Source organism: Podarcis filfolensis (assembly GCF_964270895.1).
Source record: "Podarcis filfolensis genome assembly, chromosome: 8".
Lineage (NCBI taxonomy): Eukaryota > Metazoa > Chordata > Lepidosauria > Squamata > Lacertidae > Podarcis > Podarcis filfolensis.
The window spans coordinates 72,758,719-72,776,011 of record NC_139611.1 but is presented as its reverse complement, the minus strand read 5'-3'; the positions used below and the strand labels follow the sequence as shown (position 1 = coordinate 72,776,011).

The following is a 17,293-nucleotide window of genomic DNA, read 5'->3' as shown; positions in this document are numbered from 1 at the left end:
TTAAAGAAATGGAATGCACAAGTACAATAGCCCAGGTGATTATTGCAGTTAATTTTTTTTTTTGCAGAAATCAACCATAAGTGTCCACTGCATAAAATGTATGACGACTCCCATTGATAATTGTATATTAATGATCCCTGTTTTTCAGGCCATTGATGCTTTTCATGCATACATGCACATTCATCACAATTGTACTGCATTATGGGCTTTGTAGTCAACCCCCAGATGTTTTGACATGTATGTGTTTCATGGTCACAGTGCACCATAATTGTGGTATACTACAAAACCCACCTATGTGGCGTGGTATGGTTGAAGTTTTCATATGTATGAAAACATTCATGGGCCTAACTGCAAAGTCCATAATACAGTGCAACTGTAATTTAACATACACATCCAGGGCCTTGGTAATAATGAAATCTGGGGTTGGCCAGGATGCAGTGTGTTTCCATTTCTTATGGCTGTCACCACCTCTTAATTTCCCCCCAGACATGACTGCTACTTACATCTAACATCTAACTAACAAATAACGCCTTCCTATTCCCCACTAGGCAAGCTGGCCTGTGTTCCTCATGTCAGATAAAGCCAGAATGAGCAATCAATCAGGCATGCAGGGAGCAGATCCTTGGGCTACTAAAGTATGCAGTCAAACCCAGGTTCCAATTTTGAAGCTTTATTGAGATTAAGGATCAGGGATGATGGAGAAGAGGTAGCATCAGAGGAATAAAAGTTTATTCTCTAAATGGCCATACAATTCTAAGGAGAAATCCCAGAACTTTTTTGCTTGAAACAAGGGCTCTGAGAAACAAAATGAGGTGGGGGGGATTTCTAGTCTGCTCCTGGTATAGAGAAACCATGAGGGTGGGGTTGGGGAGTCTGTGGCCCTCCAGATGTTGTTAGACCCTAATTCCTATCAGCCTCAGCTAGTATGGCCAGTGATCAAGGATGATGGGAGTTGTAGTCCAGTAACATTTGGAGGGTCAGAGGTTGACCATCCCTACACTGGAGCAGTTTTCCTCAACTTGGTGCCTTCCTGATGTCGCTAAACTACAGAACCCATCACCGCTGACTTAGGGATGGAGAAATACATCAATGTCAGTTTCTCTCAGTGTCTTGTTTATCTAATTTATCCAAAGTTCACTCCTCCATATTTCCACATCAATTGGTGATTTTTTTTAAAAAAAAAAAGGACTCACGAAAGATCATTAGCATTTTAGTGCAAATTTCTCCCATACACATTTTTTTGTATACAATTTGGCCTAACATGAACATTTTTGACAAGTGGCTTTTCCTAATATAAGACATAGCTGCATGTTATCTTCACTAGTATGCACTTTACACTAGTACCCACTACTCAGCTGAGCCACGGCATTTCCAAAATGTGGAGACAGGCGGATTTCAAAGGATGCCTGGCTTTCGTTCTGCATCTTGTTTCGGGAAGTGCAAATTAGGTAAGTTTGCTTTTAAATGAGAACGGAATCAAATTTCTCCCCCCAGCCCTATCCTTGACCGTTTGGGCCATGGTGGCTTGGAATTATGGGAGTTGGAATCCAACAACATCTAGAGAGCATAGAGTTGAGGAAGGCTGCATGAGGAGGGTGTTTCGCTCCCACTGGCTATTCTGAAAAGGAGAGTTAGGTCACTGGGCCACAGGCAGGAGGGTGTTAAGGAAAAAGTGAGATGAGAAAGAGAGACACTGTTTTCTCAGCTCTCCCATATGGGAAGTCGCCTTTTGTGTTTCCATTTTTGATGAAGAGCTCATCCAAGCTTGGCCATGGAGTCCCATCTCCATCCCTGCACAATCTAAGGTCATCGCTGTCGACTAATCAGGCCTCAATGCCAGAAACATTCACCACTGTGCTTTTCCCCGACTTAGAGAGCATTTTCCTGTGGAAACAAATAATGGAAAGCTAAAGCATGGGTGAGCATAGATAAAAATGCTTGTTTATGCATTTTTTTATTCCAATTTTTGAATCCTTTTTTATTCCAATCTTCAGCTGAAAAAAAGCTCCCAGAGCAACATACAGAGAGAAAAAATAAGACAAGTCAGGTTAACCTACCCTCTTTGAGGAAGCCAGTATGGCGTAGTGGTTAAGATTGTCAGCCTAGGTCCTGGGAGAGACCAGGCTTCAAATCCCCACTTGGCCATGAGGCTCATTGGGTGACCTTGAACCAGTCACCATATGTCAGCCTGGCCTACCTCACAGGGTGATTGTGATGATAAAACGGGGAGGAGAACCATGAGTGCCACCTTGGGCTCCTTGAATGAAAGGTGAAATATAAATGTGACAATAATTAAATTTCTATCGGGCGAGAGGCACAATTGCCATTCAAAATTAGTTGTGTGGGTTTTTTTGTTTTTTAAAAAGTCTGACATAGATGAAAGTATACTTGTGCTAAAAAAGAAAGAAACATGTGATAAAGAACAGTGATCAATAATATAAATAGGGCAATAATGTTATGGAACAACCAGTTATAGATCCAGCCAATCTTTTTCAGATATGTCCCAATTAGCCCGGTGTCCTTGGACTAACTGAACTACAGTGGTACCTCAGGTTAATTACTTAATTCACTCCGGAGGTCCGTACTTAACCTGAAACTGTTCTTAACCTGAAGCACCACTTTAGCTAATGGGGTCTCCCGCTGCTGCCGCACCACCGGAGCACAATTTCTGTTCTCATCCTGAAGCAAAGTGCTTAACCTGAAGCACTATTTCTGGGTTAACAGAGTCTGTAACCTGAAGCGTATGTAACCTGAGGTACCACTGTACTAGATTCGAAGAATTTGTGATATACAACATAAGGTTGTGTTTGTAGAGAACAGGCTCTCGACAAAAGGAAAAGTGCTCAGCTAAAAGACTTTTTTCAGCCACAGACACACTAGTGGAATTATTTGGACACCTTCCCCAAAGCAGATGGAGAAGGTTTTCTAAGCCAAGGACTCAGGACCAATTGGGACATATCTGAGAAAGTCTTAACGGTCAAAACATGTCTATAACTGATGGACCACGGAAATCACTACGAACTATCACCACCATCCCAATCAGGCTGCTGTGGGTGTCAACTGAAACATGGAATGGGATCAGTAGATGAAAGACTGGTGGAGGAAGATCACCACTGGAGAAGGTTAAGAAGAGATTCCCATCATCGCTATGCCAATATTTGGTCCTCGTTTCCTACCATGACTATTCTTCTCTTCCCCATATGAACTCACCCATTGTTTTCTGTGCCTGTTCCGGATGAGTTTTTGCCCAGGATATTGTTCCTACAATACATCAGCAAGCCACGCTGGCGCTTGTAGTAGCAGAAGACATCCATCACCAGCAAAGCCACCAAGAGGATGATCAACACAATGAGCACAAGGATGCCAGTTCCCAAACCTTGAGTGTCTGGAAAGGGGAGAAGGACATCCATTTGCAAGAGCAGATGGGAAGGACATCAGAATGCAGGAATCCTTTCGCTAGCCTTGAGCAGAGAATGACCCCCATTGTGAGCAAGGGCACCAGCCGGAGGGGGAAAGCTGAGGTGAAGGTAAGTCAGCCCAGACTCCTGGCATGTACTGTGGCTGTAAGAAAGACAGCCATTGAGAGCAACAGCAGGATTGTTGGCTGGGAGTGAGGCATACTGTGGTTCTCAAAGTTCTCTAGGACCTTTGATAGAGTGCAATTTCTCAAGCTGCAATTCCTTTGGACCTATATAAGATTTTATGACTGGCTCTTGATCTTTTGCTTTGTGCCACAAAGTAATTGAGTTTATTTTGCCATTTTTTAGTGAAGGGGAGGGGACTGGCAGTACCTGAAAGGGACATGAGAATCTAAGTAATACAGACATTTTTATTACCGCAATAACTGATCCAGCTTAGGTTAGTACGCTTCTATTTTATTTTATTTTAGATCCTGTTGCATGCTTTCAGAAACATTTGTATGGTTCCTTCATCCTATTTAAAGTCAAATATGAGAGCTATTCCTAGGTATTTAAAGCCACCAAGGGCTTATGGCTAGGAGAGAGTTAAGAGAGAAGCCAGTTGAGATCCCTTGTGTTCAGGCTGACCAGAAGGATTGTTGATTTTGAAAAAATTATTCATAAATCTGCCACTTAATTAATTTGCTTACCACCAGAAAGTTCTTAATTTTTAGTTGAAATCTCATTTCTTGTCATTTGAATCCATTGCCTCAGGTCCTACCTACCCACCCTCTGGAGCAGAAGAAAATAAGCTTGCTCCATGCTCCAACCCTTCAGATATTTGAAGATAGCTGGCATACCACCTCTCAAAATAAATTAAAAAATTGTCCAGTAGCACCTTAGAGACCAACTAAGTTTGTTCTGGGTATAAGTTTTTGTGTGCATCCACACTTCTTCAGATACACTGAAACAGAAGTCACCAGACCCTTATATATAGTGGGAGGGTGGGGTGGGGTTTTTCTAAGAGTGGTAATAGGAGATGGGTGATTGACTCAATGGGTATGGTAAACCTGTTGACAACAGCAATTAGTCCTACAGGAAAAAGCAGGGGATAGTATGCAGATGACCAAAACTAGCTTTAGCACATGCAATGAGACAAGAATCTAATATCTCTATTGAGACCAGGCTACCGACCTGAATCTAATATCACCTCTCAGTCTTCTCTTCTCCAGGTTAGTGTCAACATTCTGACATTAAGCCAATTGTTTGCAACTCACCTCCTTGAAGAGTAACCTTCTTCTTGCTGCTACCCTGATCATTGGCAGCTGTTATTAGCAGTTCTGAGAGATCCTCTTGTGATGTTGGCGTGAACTAGAACCAAAATTAAAAAGGAGAATTTAAGATGCATCAAAATGTGAAGTGGAATAGTATTCTGCTATGACAAGTGAAGGAACACTTAGGAGGTTTTCTTTTTCCAAAACTTGCACCTGCCTTCTCGAGCCTGCTGCCCTCCAGATGCTGCTAGACTACAACTCCCAGCATTCCTGACCATGGGGTTATAGTCTGAAACATCTGGAGGGCACCAGGTTGCAGAGTGGCTTACACTGCAGGTGTCCTCAGCAACCATTGGTGGCTTGATATTGTTCATTTACTAGGGCTGAGCAGAAACAGTGATCCAGTCTAAAATTCATGAACTTAACCCAACAATTCAAGGAGGGGTGATTTCATGGAGTAGCCCCTCACCCAACTCTTGTGGGGTTGAGTTTACCCTTTCATTGTGAAGTGAACAACTGGTGTGTGTGTGTGTGTGAGAGAGAGAGAGAGAGAGAGAGAGAGAGAGAGAGAGAGAGAGATCTTTCATTAAATGTTCTTCAAATGCTCTTCAGCCTCCCTAGCTGCCAGCACTTCCTTATCTGCAAATGCCTCAAGGGAAACGTTAAGCTGCTAGAACCACCAAGGGCAATTTGTCCATCTGCCTTGCCCCACGTTCCCTGTCTGGGTCCTTATAAGGTGGAGGCGCTGCTTAAGCATTCTTGCCATCTCTTTGCATTTTTACAGGGAATGTTCTTTGCCTTTTGGATGTGTTTGGTTTTTAAGACTTTAGAAATGTCTTGAATTGGTATAATCTATAGTGTTTGTTTTTACATTATTGTATTTGCCTGTATGTTTTGTGAGCTGTCTTGGGGGCCTTCTTGCCTGAAAGGCAGTGTATGAAGAAGCAGTTAGCATAACATATCAGCATGGGAAACTGAAAACGCTGGCTACTATGCACCTGCAATTGGTGGGCTCACTTATTTTGTTTTTGAATGAAGTTCTTCCTTTTACCTTACTTTTTTTATAAAAAAAAACCCACTCACTGATCTCCATAAAGTTTACATTAAAATTTTCATTTGATTTTCATTTTTTTAAAAACAAAAAACCAGGCACAGTAGACAGCTTCCCCAACTTACAGAAAAGGCCATCTGAGATCATCACTGAGTTTTCAAGAAGTGTTTAGTGGGATTTGGGGGTTCCTTTGAAGGGGGACCCCTGTAAGCTCACTCAGTCCAGAGTATGAAATGATCTAGCCACATCTCTGGGTGTTCCAATGTAAAAAAAAATGTTGCTGTTTTTCCTGCTTGGCAGGGGGTTGGACTCGATGGCCCTTGTGGTCTCTTCCAACTCTATGATTCTATGATTCTATTCTATGATTCTATGATTCTATAATGGTGTTGCTATGGTTGCACATTTTGGAAAAGAGAATTGAATGAAGATATTTATTTAAAAATCATTAATGGCAGACATGCTTTCCTGGCTTATATCTTATGAGTCAGTCCTTATAAGTGGATCCTAAGACAAATGTTTCACTGAGGAGTGCTCCTGTTCAGGATTCCATTCTAGTCAGTCATATCCCTTTCCAAGATGTTCCATTTGCTACCACCGCCAGTTTTAGATCCCAACACACACAAACACACACACATATGAAACAATTGGTTGGTCTTCCATGGCCACTGAACATGTTCAGTCCTCATTAGGGATGGAGGAGAAATCCAGTTCAGTTTGAATGAATGAATGAATGAATGAATGAATGAATGAACTTTATTACGGTCACAGACCAGGATAAAAAAACCACATATAAATAAAATAGCAGTTAAGATTTTTTTAAACTGATAAATGTTGGAGCAAATAAGGACAAAGGAACAAGCATAGGATAAAACATCTGAATAAAATACAAGATTAAACACGGATAATGGATGGATAAAAACTGATAATTAAAACAGATAAAAACTAAAAATAAATAAAAACATGCAGTTAAAACAACTGTAAGAGGCTGCAGAGTAGAAGCCTCTGAAACAGAGGACACTCACAGCATTAGAAACTGGTGTGCAAATATGGTTAAAACAGACAATTAAAACAATGTACAACAAGAAATTTAGAAACAATGTGCAACAATAAACTATCCCAGGGAGTTGACTCAGAGTCACCCATGGAACCTAGTTTGGGGATTTTCATGCCGGACTATTTTGATATAAAATGAAGCATAGCTCTCCCTCAGAGCTGAAACTTCTGCTAATTTTGTGATGCAATCCTCCAAATGAAAAGCATACACTTCCATAATAGGGGGGAACATGCATAGATGTGCATATGTTTGCAGAAATGACCGTGTTAAAAATATACTGTTGGCATCCATCTGTCTCAAGAGACAATGGAGTGTGCCTCGGGGGGGGGGAGTCAAACTGCTAGTTAGCAGCACCAAAGTGACCTCCCTAGGATGCAAGCCTGGACTGTGGGTGGATCTAGACACGGGGGGGGGGGGACTATAATTAAGTCAGAAATTAGATCGTTATAACAAAAGAAAATAAATCTCTATGGAAAATGGGGTTTTAAAATTTCCTGCTCTCTTGCGCCATCTGTTGTTGCATGTCTATAGTGCAGTCAAATCGCTGTTTCTTTACTAATGTAGCTGAGTCCTGTGTGTATGCAGGTCCTGGGCCCCACTCTGGCCATTGCTGATGTGGTCCAAAGGAAAGCAGAGCAATACCTTTGGCACCAGCCTGGCTGCAGGAGTTGCTGGAAGGAGACGTACAAGACGCCATCAAACCACCTTAGGGAGTCCACTCCAGATTTGTGTAGGGTTCACTCCTTAGCCTTTCCTTCTCCCATAGATGTCATACAAAGCAGTGGAGGTTTAGGATCAGCGTTTTCCTTCTTCTAGATGGGCTATCTTTCCAGGTTGAGGAGCCCCATCTGCCCCTCACTTCCCTCTACAGCACATGCAGAAATTGCCTGCTTAATTGTTGGACCCAGAATTGCTCTTGTCCGCTCAATCTGCCAGAGCCTGTCTTCACATGCAGAGGAAGCATCTTAACTCAGCAAGGATTCATTGGCTACCCGCACCTGGTTTAGTTGACCAGTCAAAGCCTTTCCTGGGGTTTGGCCGTTGTTGCATGCCGACAGATTCTAGCAGCCACATGTGAGAGCTGAGTGCAAGGTGGGGACCAAAGGTGAACAAACAACCCCAGAAGGAGCACAATGTGCCCCCAACCAGAAGAACTACCCCTCCCCTAACACCCCATACTATGTTAGGCAAAATAACACTCCAAAATTCATATATATTCTGACAACTGCTCCCTAAAATGCTGCTGAATTTTCATGAAGATTTTTTTTTTAAAAAAATGCAAACTGATAAGGGAAAGTGCAGAACTGAATTTAAGATTGGAGAAGTGGGGATGAGGAACTGAGAGAAACTGAAACTGAAACTGACCAATTTGTCGGGAATGAGTTGGCTGTTGACCAATGCTCAGGGACGATGCAAGTTGTAATTCAAAACAGCCTTACCTCAAAGGAATACGTATGTCTGTCTTGGTCCTGCACCACTTTCTTGATATCATCACCTTTGAAAACCTTCCCCTTCCAAGCAATGGAGACAGAGGGGGGAGGGTAAGCCAAGATGCTGAAGTTGTATTGGGCAGGTGTCCCAATCGGGGTGGCAAATGAGTCACCTGTGAGGAGCTCTATCCTTGGAGTGACTGGGAAAGCAAAGCAGATTGACATTTGTTACATAGGAAGCTAGCTTTTGCCATTATTTTACCTCTGGGTAAAACATAGTGACTGCCAAGTAATATATTTTCTGTATTTCTGATGTACTTTGCTTTTGAAAAATTGTTTGCTGGTCTTTGGACCGCAATAAAGAATGTGGGTATTATCTATACAGTGGTACCTCGGGTTAAGAACTTAATTCGTTCTGGAGGTCCATTCTTAACCTGAAACTGTTCTTAACCTGAGGTACCACTTTAGCTAATGGGGCTTCCCGCTGCTGCCGTGCAATTTCTGTTCTCATCCTGACATAAAGTTCTTAACCCGAGGTACTAATTCTGGGTTAGTGGAGTCTGTAAACTGAAGCATCTGTAACCTGAGGTACCACTGTACTGACTGGCAGCAGCTCTCCAAGGCCTCAGGCAGGAATCTCTCTCAGCCCTACCCTTCTCTTTCCAAATCAAAAGACCCATCCACTTCTTGCTTCCTAAACTTTACCTATGGTTAGGTCCATCCACTCTGCATACAACCAAATTTACAACCCTGGCAGCCCAACAGAGACCAAGGCTCCTATCTCCCAGCCCTGTGCTAAGAGACCCCAAACATCTCTTACATTTAATATTGAGGGAGACGTCCATGACAACAGTTTCATTCCGCTCTTTAATGCTGGCCTCGCAGGTGTGGACACCAGCATCTGAGGGTTGGGAGTCCTTTACCACCAACGTCCCATTTGCAAGCACGGAGACTCGTCCTCCTGCCCAGAAAGGAGAAGCAAATTAGCAGTGGTGATAGTGGGATATATATTTTTTGCAGGTACATACTAGCAAAATATCATAACAAATGCCAAAAGCAAAAGGGATTCCGAGAACTGAACATTGAGCAAGACAAATACCTGCACCTAAATCAAGATCAGCCAATAACAAATAACCAATGACAGATCAGTATAACACATTTCAAAGTAACACAAATGGGTTTGCATTATCCTGTACCTTATTGCTTCAAAATAAATTAGAAAGAGACTTCATTTCTCCATAAAGACATTGTCTATGCTCTGTCTGGTTCTAACCATATGTGTGAGCTTAACCCTGCATACAATGGTCAAGATTTTAGTCATCCATTCTCTTCCCCCCACCCAAGTTTTGTCAAATAATAATTTAGGCAGCGGTCAAGAGATGTTGTATTAACCCCTTGTCCTCTAATAGTACAGGAGAAGCAAAATAGCAGAGGTGCGAGTGGGTTTTCTATCTAGGGGCACCTCTGAACAGAATATCCTACTCACCATCTCCGATCTTACTGATTTCCTGGTTGCCAAAGGTCCATCGTACAGTCGGTGGTGGGATTCCAGTGGCTTGACAATCAAAGGCTACACTTGTGCCCTCAACAACTTCCTTCGTGGGCTCCATGGGGGTCACAAACTTCGGTCTCTCTATGGATAGGAACATGGGAAGTTGATTTGTACCGAGCCAAGCCATCTAGCTGACTGGCAGTACTTCTCCAGGATTTCTGGCCCCAACTGAAGACAATAACAATTGAACCTGGGACCTTCCACAGGCAAATCACAACTTGGGGTAAAAAGTCAGGGTCAGGTGGACTGGACTGCACTTGGTGACATCATGGTATGATGAGCTATGTACACGGTGTTCAAACCAGGGGGCAGAGGGAGCCTAACCTTATCTTTTGCGTTGACCTAATTGCCTGCTGTTTATAAGGATATGATGGGGGGACACAGAGAGTGGTTTAACAGTTCATCCGTCTTGAGAGCCAGTGTGGTGTAGTGGTTAAGAGCGACAGACTCATAATCTGGGGAACTGGGTTCGCGTCTCCGCTCCTCCACATGCAGCTGCTGGGTGACCTTGGGCTAGTCACACTTCTCTGAAGTCTGTCAGCCCCACTCACCTCACAGAGTGTTTGTTGTGGGGGAGGAAGGGAAAGGAGAATGTTAGCCGCTTTGAGACTCCGTCGGGTAGTGATAAAGCGGGATATCAAATCCAAACTCTTCTTCTTCTTCTTCTTCACAAGAAAATCTGGGAACTGTAGCTCTGTGGGGGGAATGGAGCCTCTTAACAGTCCTCTGCACCCTTAAGAAACTACAGCTCCCAGATTTCTTTGTGGGAAGCCATGAACTGTTCAAAGTGGTATCGTAGCACTGTAAACGTATGGTGTAAATGTGACCTACGGTGGGTTAGTTTCACCTAACACTCCCAATTTATTGTCACTCTAGACCAGGACTGGGGGACCCTTTTCAATATGAGGGATGCATTCCCTAATGGGCAAGTTTTCAGGGGCCACACGGCAAGCGAGGCCAGAGGCAAGAAATGGGGCAAATGTAGATGAGCCAGTCAACCAAGAGACATTGTCATCATTAAAGGGAACGTTTCAGTAAGGAGAGAGCCCTTGAGGTTGCGTGGCCTTGGGGGTCCCAAGGGCCAGGTCGAGAGGCCTGGGAGGCCGCATCCATCCCCTCCTCCCTGGATCTGAGCTTCTCGGTCCCTGCCCTAGCATATTGCAGGAATGTCAATAGAATGTCACTTACGGACCACACGGATTTTGATCTGGGCAGTTGCCGTGTCTCCAGACTCAAAGTCGCCTTTGCAGGTGAAGATCCCTCCCGCCTGTGGATCAGGAAGAGTCATCTCCAGCCCCTTAGACTGCTCGTCGATATGCCGCAATGTGTACAGCTCTGAATCCTCGATGTCAGTATCCTCTGGGTCAGTCCAGGTCAAGGTAGCTTCACCACCAGCTCTCACTGACATGCGGAGGAATTGAAATGCACAATTAATAGATCACCCAGGTGGGGTGGTAGCAAGGGAAGGAGGGATGATGAGAAACCTGACCTGATTGATAGGTAAAGGCAAAGGGACCCCTGACCATTAAGTCCAGTCGCGGATGACTCTGGGGTTGCGGTGCTCATCTCGCTTTATTGGCCGAGGGAGCCGGCGTACAGCTTCTGGGTCATGTGGCCAGCATGACTAAGTCGCTTCTGGCGAAACCAGAGCAGCGCATGGAAACACCGTTTACCTTCCTGCCGGAGCGGTACCTATTTATCTACTTGCACTTTGACGTGCTTTCGAACTGCTAGGTTGGCAGGAGCAGGGACCGGGCAACAGGAGCTCACCCCCGTCACAGGAGAGAGAGAGAGAGAGAGAGAGAGAGAGAGAGAGAGAGAGAGAGAGAGAAGAGAAGAGAAGAGAAGAGAAGAGAAGAGAAGAGAAGAGAAGAGAAGAGAAGAGAAGAGTGGAGTGTATACAGCAGTTTCTCTGTTTTGCAAACATGTCCACAGCGCACCCCCACCCCCCAGTTGGCAACCCTTCCATCAAATGAGTGGAGAGTTGTATAAGAGAAAGGTTGTACACACACATACAGACTATCTTAGATGAATGGGTGGGTTGTTGTTTTAAAGAAAGCTCAGATTTTCGCAAAAACAGGAGCCACTCCGCTCTGGAAAGGGCAGTGACTATATAGTTGTCAAACATATCCAATCATCTCTTGAAGACCGAAGCTATGTACAATTAAAGTCTGGACAAATCCCACCAAGGATCCCGGGAAGCAACAGAGATTACCCCTTACAGAGCTATAATTCCCAGCTGCCTTAACAGTTCCCATTATTCTTTGAGGTGGGTGGGAATATGATTTAAATGTATGCTGTGTACACAACTTGAGTGCAGGTGGGGAAGGAAGAGGTTCTGTGACTTTTAAACAAAAGGAAATGTGCAGATAGAACAGCGAGCGGCTGGGAGCCTGTCCCACCTCTGAGCCCTCTTCCTGTCGCCACAAACAATTGAAATTTAAAAAACAAACAAACCAGATGCCGCATGGTTATTTAAATGCATAAGCAGCAAATATAATTTTAAACAAGTTTTTTAAAGGCAGACCACACACACCCCCAGAAGCAGGGTGGGAGAGAGGCCAAACTGGCAACGCAAGCAACGTCCACTGTGGAGGAAAGCAGGTGTGTCCTCTGAAGGAGCATGTCAGACCATTGCTCTATTTAGCTCAGTGCTGCCTACACTGACCGGCAGCAGCTCTCTGGAGACTCAGATGTGGGGTGAGCTTTCCCTGCCCTATCTCGAGATGCTGGGGGTTGAACCTGTTTGCAAAAGATGTGCTCTGTCGCTGTGCTGTGGACCTTTCCAACAGGAAGCTTCCTTATACCGAGACAGACCATTGGTTTATCTCGCTCTTCACTGTCTAGCTCAGGGAATGGGAGCCTGAGGTCTTGCAGATGCTGTTGAACTACAGTGCCCATCATCTCTTGACTACTGGCCATGCTGGCTGTGGATAATGGGAACTAGAGTCCAATAATAATAATAATAATAATGAAATATACTCAGAGTCGCAAAGTGATTTCATGCTCTTTATTCAGCTCATAGTGGTGAGGAGGAATGAATGAAAGTCCCCTCAAGGTATCTGCTTTATATACATTATTTACACAATGGGCTGTACATGATTGGCTAATTCCGGAATTCTACTGTAAGTCAATCAGGTTGTGGATTCACTTCTATCTGGAGCATGATTGGGTGGTTCCTGCCAACCAATCATACTGCTGAATTGTTCTAGGACCAATCAGACTGCTGCATTCTGAATCCTATTGTTCTAGGACCAATCAGACTGCTGCCTTTTGGATCCTATTGTTCTAGGACCAATCAGACTGCTGCAGTTTGGATCCTATTCAACTCAGTACATAACAAATATTTATACCCCGCCCATCTGGCTGGGTTTCCCCAGTCACTCTGGGCGGCTTCCAACAAAATATTAAAATACAATAGTCTATTAAACATTAAAAGCTTCCCTAAACAGGGCTGCCTTCAGATGTCTTCTAAAAGTCTGGTAGTTGTTTTTCTCTTTGACATCTGGTGGGAGGGCATTCCACAGGGCGGGTGCCACTACCGAGAAGGCCCTCTGCCTGGTTCCCGTTGCTTTGCTTCTCGCAGCAAGGGAACTGCCAGAAGGCCCTCGGCTCTGGACCTCAGTGTCCGGGCAGAACGATGGGGGTGGAGACGCTCCTTCAGGTATACTGGACCGAGGCCGTTTAGGGCTTTAAAGATCAGCACCATCACTTTGAATTGTGCTTGGAAATGTACTGGGAGCCAGTGTAGGTCTTTCAAGACTGGTGTTAATGTGGTCTCGGCGGCCACTCCCAGTCACCAGTCTAGCTGCTGGATTCTGAATTAGTTGTAGTTTCCGGGTCACCTTCAAAGGTAGCCCCACATAGAGTGCATTGCAGTAGTCCAGGCGAGAGATACCAGTAACTAGAGCATGCACCACTCTGGTGAGAACTGGTGCACGTTTATTTGGCAAAGGCATTGGAGAAGCCACCATGGTGAGTCCCACAGACCCATAGGTATATACAGAGGCATTCTCTCACCTTAGCTTTACACATGTATAGAAATTAAGGGCTCACCCACACTTCTGTTTTTCCAGCAATTCCTTCCATTTGTCCCGTGATTCCTAGGCATGGGTCCAAAAGGTTCATGTTTTTTGTCCCACTGTTTTCCCTGGAAAAACCTGCTGTTTACCACTGAAATGAAACAAATGCTGATCTTCTGCCACAAACCCTTTGTTCTCATTGAGCAGTATGCAGCCGGTTTTGCCGGGGACAAAAAAAAAGAACCTCTCCTTCCCCTTCCAACTCTACAATTCTATGATAATCACGGGGCAAACAGGACTGTGGATGTGCCCCAAGTCCTGTTCACGGAGGGAAAGTCACCCTGCGCCATCACAGCTGGATGCCTGATCCAGCTGGAAGAAGAGGATGCTCACTCTTATCAGGCTGGGTCAAGGCTGAGCTTTTCCTGCACAAACGTCCTTGACACACCTCCTTAGTGCAGGCTGGGTAAGCAAATTCCCCTAACAATATTTTTAGAATCATAGAATTGTAGAGTTGGAAGGGAACCCGGGGGTCATCTAGTCCAACCCCTTCAAATGCAGGAATCATTTGCCCAATGTGCTGGGAATTATAGGGGACAGAACTACCTAAACTGTATAGAAACCTGTATGCTACTACAGCGGCAAGAATGTTACTCTCCCAGAAATGGAAAGAAGCAGAAGTCCCAGCAAAGGAAGAATGGATACAAAAACTTACAGAATATACAGAAATGGTGAAACTTACCGGAAGATAACAAACTTTTTAAATAAAAGAAATGTTCTATTGAATATTTACAGATAAATTGTAAACAAATAAGAACACTGGCAGTATTGTTGTAATAACCTGCAGTTTTATATAAGAGTATATATTTAAAGTAGATGACTAAATGAGGAAATTAAGTTAATTTGAAGAAGGTATTAAAAATAAATTTAAGGAACCGCAGAAAGAGAGGAAAGGAAGTCAAGTTCTGAAATGTTAAAATGATTGTAAAACTAGTGAAAAGCATAAATCTGAAAAGCATAAATACAATTTAAAAAAGCAACGGGGGGGGGGGCCTCAAACCCATGACCTTGAGATGAAGAGTCTCATTCTCTACCGGCTGAGCTATCCCAGACAGTCTGGGTAAGGGGAATCAACCAGTTCCCCACTGCTGGTCTCTATTGACTGGCAGCAGCAAATCTCTCAGGTTTCAGACAGGGAAGAGATGCTGGGGTTTTGAACCTGGGGCCTTCTATATGCAAGCAGGTGCTCTGCCACTCAGATCACCCTGCAGGGTCCCCAAATACTGTGCTGGCTCCTGCTTTGATGCATATTCATGCACAAGCTCTCCATTATCCGCTTTCACCTTTGCACAAGAAGTACGCTTTCTCGCCCAGCTGCACGTCCCCATTGCCAGGAATGATCTCCAGAGACGTCTTGGCGGAGTGAACAGCCCCTAGGAAGAGGAAAGAAGCACATTGTTTGGTCCAAGCACAAGGCAAAGTCCTTTTAGCTCAGAGCATCTAGTCAGGGCTGGCCAACCAGCACAAGCAAGCACTCCAAGCAGCCACAGCCAGTGGCAATAGTGCTCAGGGCACCACTTAAGCAGCAGATTATTGAAGAGGCATCCCCTCATGATCCTCAGCAACCTCACAGTGACGCCAGGGTGCAGCTGTATAATTGCATGGTGCAACAACAACAAAACATGCCCTGGACCACTTTGGAGTCCAGTAAAATTAATGGGTTGATTATCCACATTTCAGTCACTACACCGGTGAGTCAGCTAAATGTAAATACAGGGGAAATCACTCAAAAGGGGGAGAAAGTGTCCTTTCTTTGACCCCACTCACACCATACGTTTAAAGCATTATGATACCACTATAAACATTCCCCCAAAGAATTCTAGGAGCTGTTGTTTGTTAAGGTGCTGAGTTGTTAGGAAAGGCTCCCAATCCCCACCCCCACCCCCAGAGTTACATTTCTCAGAGTGGTTTATCAATCCCTCTTCCCAGGGGCATCTGGGAATTGTAGTTCTGGGGAGTCTCTTAACAATCCTCAACCAAGTATGCTTTCCAGGAATCTGGAGCTGGGGAAAACCATGACTATTGTTTTGATTGTATAGTGCAGTTGGAACCTAAGTCATGGCTATTAATTTCAGTGGTTCCAACTGCACTATACAATCAAAACAGTATCATGCCCCTTATCATAGTCATGGTTTTCGACGCGGGTGGCGCTGTGGGTTAAACCACAGAGCCTAGGACTTGCTGATCAGAAGGTTGGTGGTTTGAATCCCCGCGACAGGGTGAGCTCCCGTTGCTTGGTCCCTGCTCTGCCAACCTAGCAGTTCGAAAGCACGTCAAAGTGCAAATAGATAAATAGGTACCACTCTGGCGGGAAGGTAAACGGCGTTTCCGTGTGCTGCTCTGGTTCGCCAGAAGTGGCTTAGTCATGCTGGCCACATGATCCAGAAGCTGTACGCCGGCTCCCTCAGCCAATAAAGCGAGATGAGCGCCACAACCCCAGAGTCGGTCACGACTGGACCTAATGGTCAGGGGTCCCTTTACTTTACCCTGAATAGGTCTAGCATGAACTAGAACCCAAAATAGGTGTTGACTCGTTCAAAACTATCCTGTTAGGCATTCAGAAAACAGCAGCAGCAGCAGCAGCAGTAATTTGCCGTTAGAAAAACTAAGCAAAACATTTGCTTGCAGGTTTGAGCTAGGGCAAATGGCAGTTCAGCTGGCATCTCCAGTTAGCAGGATAGGGAGAGCAAGTAACGGGGAAAGACCTTTTTCTGCCTTAGATTCTGGAGAGTTTCTGCCAGTCAGAGCAGATATTGCTGGGTGAGATGGACAAACTGGCTGGCTTGGTACATTCCTAGATTTTCTAGATTTGAGATTACTTGCAGAAGCCTTCTGATCTAGAGGCACTTCAGCCCATCACGAACTCATCCTCTGTGCTTTTGTAGCCCAAATGCCCAGGCAGCCCACAATATCCCCATGCAAGAAGGAAGCATTGCTGGGCTTCAGAGATCCCCCAAAGTTTGCAGAAGTACCATTGGGGCAGAGAGGGGGTTGGAGAGGTAGGAAATATATCATAGATTAAAAGGCAAGAGACATCTGATTAGGACCATGCGTGGTCAGTGGCCACAAAGCACTGAGGAAAATTGGAGGAAGGATAATGGGATGCAGTATTCTGGGAGAGGGTATGCCAGACTGGCTAGGACCTTGAAGAGGGGCACATCGCACTGCAATATTTTGTTGCAGGTCTCACTTGCTCCCTTAAAGAAAAAGAGGAAGGAACAAAATAGCCAAAGAGCTAATACTAAGGGACTGTGGGGGGTGCAGTCTAGACACCCACAAACTCCCTTCATGGAACAGGAGCCCTTTCATTCATTCATTCATCTTACCTGCTGCAAACATGAAAATGAGGAATCTCCCTGGTTCCATCTTTAAAAGGTGGGGATAGGAATTAGGCTCCTTTGCCTTTCAGCACCAGCAGTTTGGAACAGGGACTCCTGGGTCCTGGGATATTT

At 44.6% G+C, this 17,293-nt stretch overlaps 1 protein-coding gene across 2 annotated transcripts; it reads right to left on the bottom strand.

The window, feature by feature from the left end:
* Positions 1 to 654: 654 nt before the first annotated feature.
* On the bottom strand, positions 655 to 17,293 carry LOC310768834 (neural cell adhesion molecule 2-like). 2 transcript variants are annotated; one of them, XR_014551376.1, is made up of 9 exons: positions 17,168 to 17,278; positions 15,125 to 15,214; positions 10,948 to 11,160; positions 9,694 to 9,840; positions 9,028 to 9,168; positions 8,217 to 8,407; positions 4,676 to 4,769; positions 2,793 to 3,385; positions 655 to 2,547 (listed from the first exon to the last, which is right to left on the bottom strand). XR_014551376.1 is itself a non-coding variant. In XM_083627681.1 (9 exons), exons 1-9 carry the CDS (start codon positions 17,205 to 17,207, stop codon positions 1,824 to 1,826), a joined length of 1,152 nt encoding a protein of 383 aa, XP_083483807.1. In that variant the 5' UTR covers positions 17,208 to 17,293; the 3' UTR covers positions 655 to 1,823. The 2 variants fall into 2 exon arrangements, 1 of the variants encoding a protein (XP_083483807.1); XM_083627681.1 differs by having other exon boundaries at positions 655 to 1,884; positions 3,211 to 3,385; positions 17,168 to 17,293.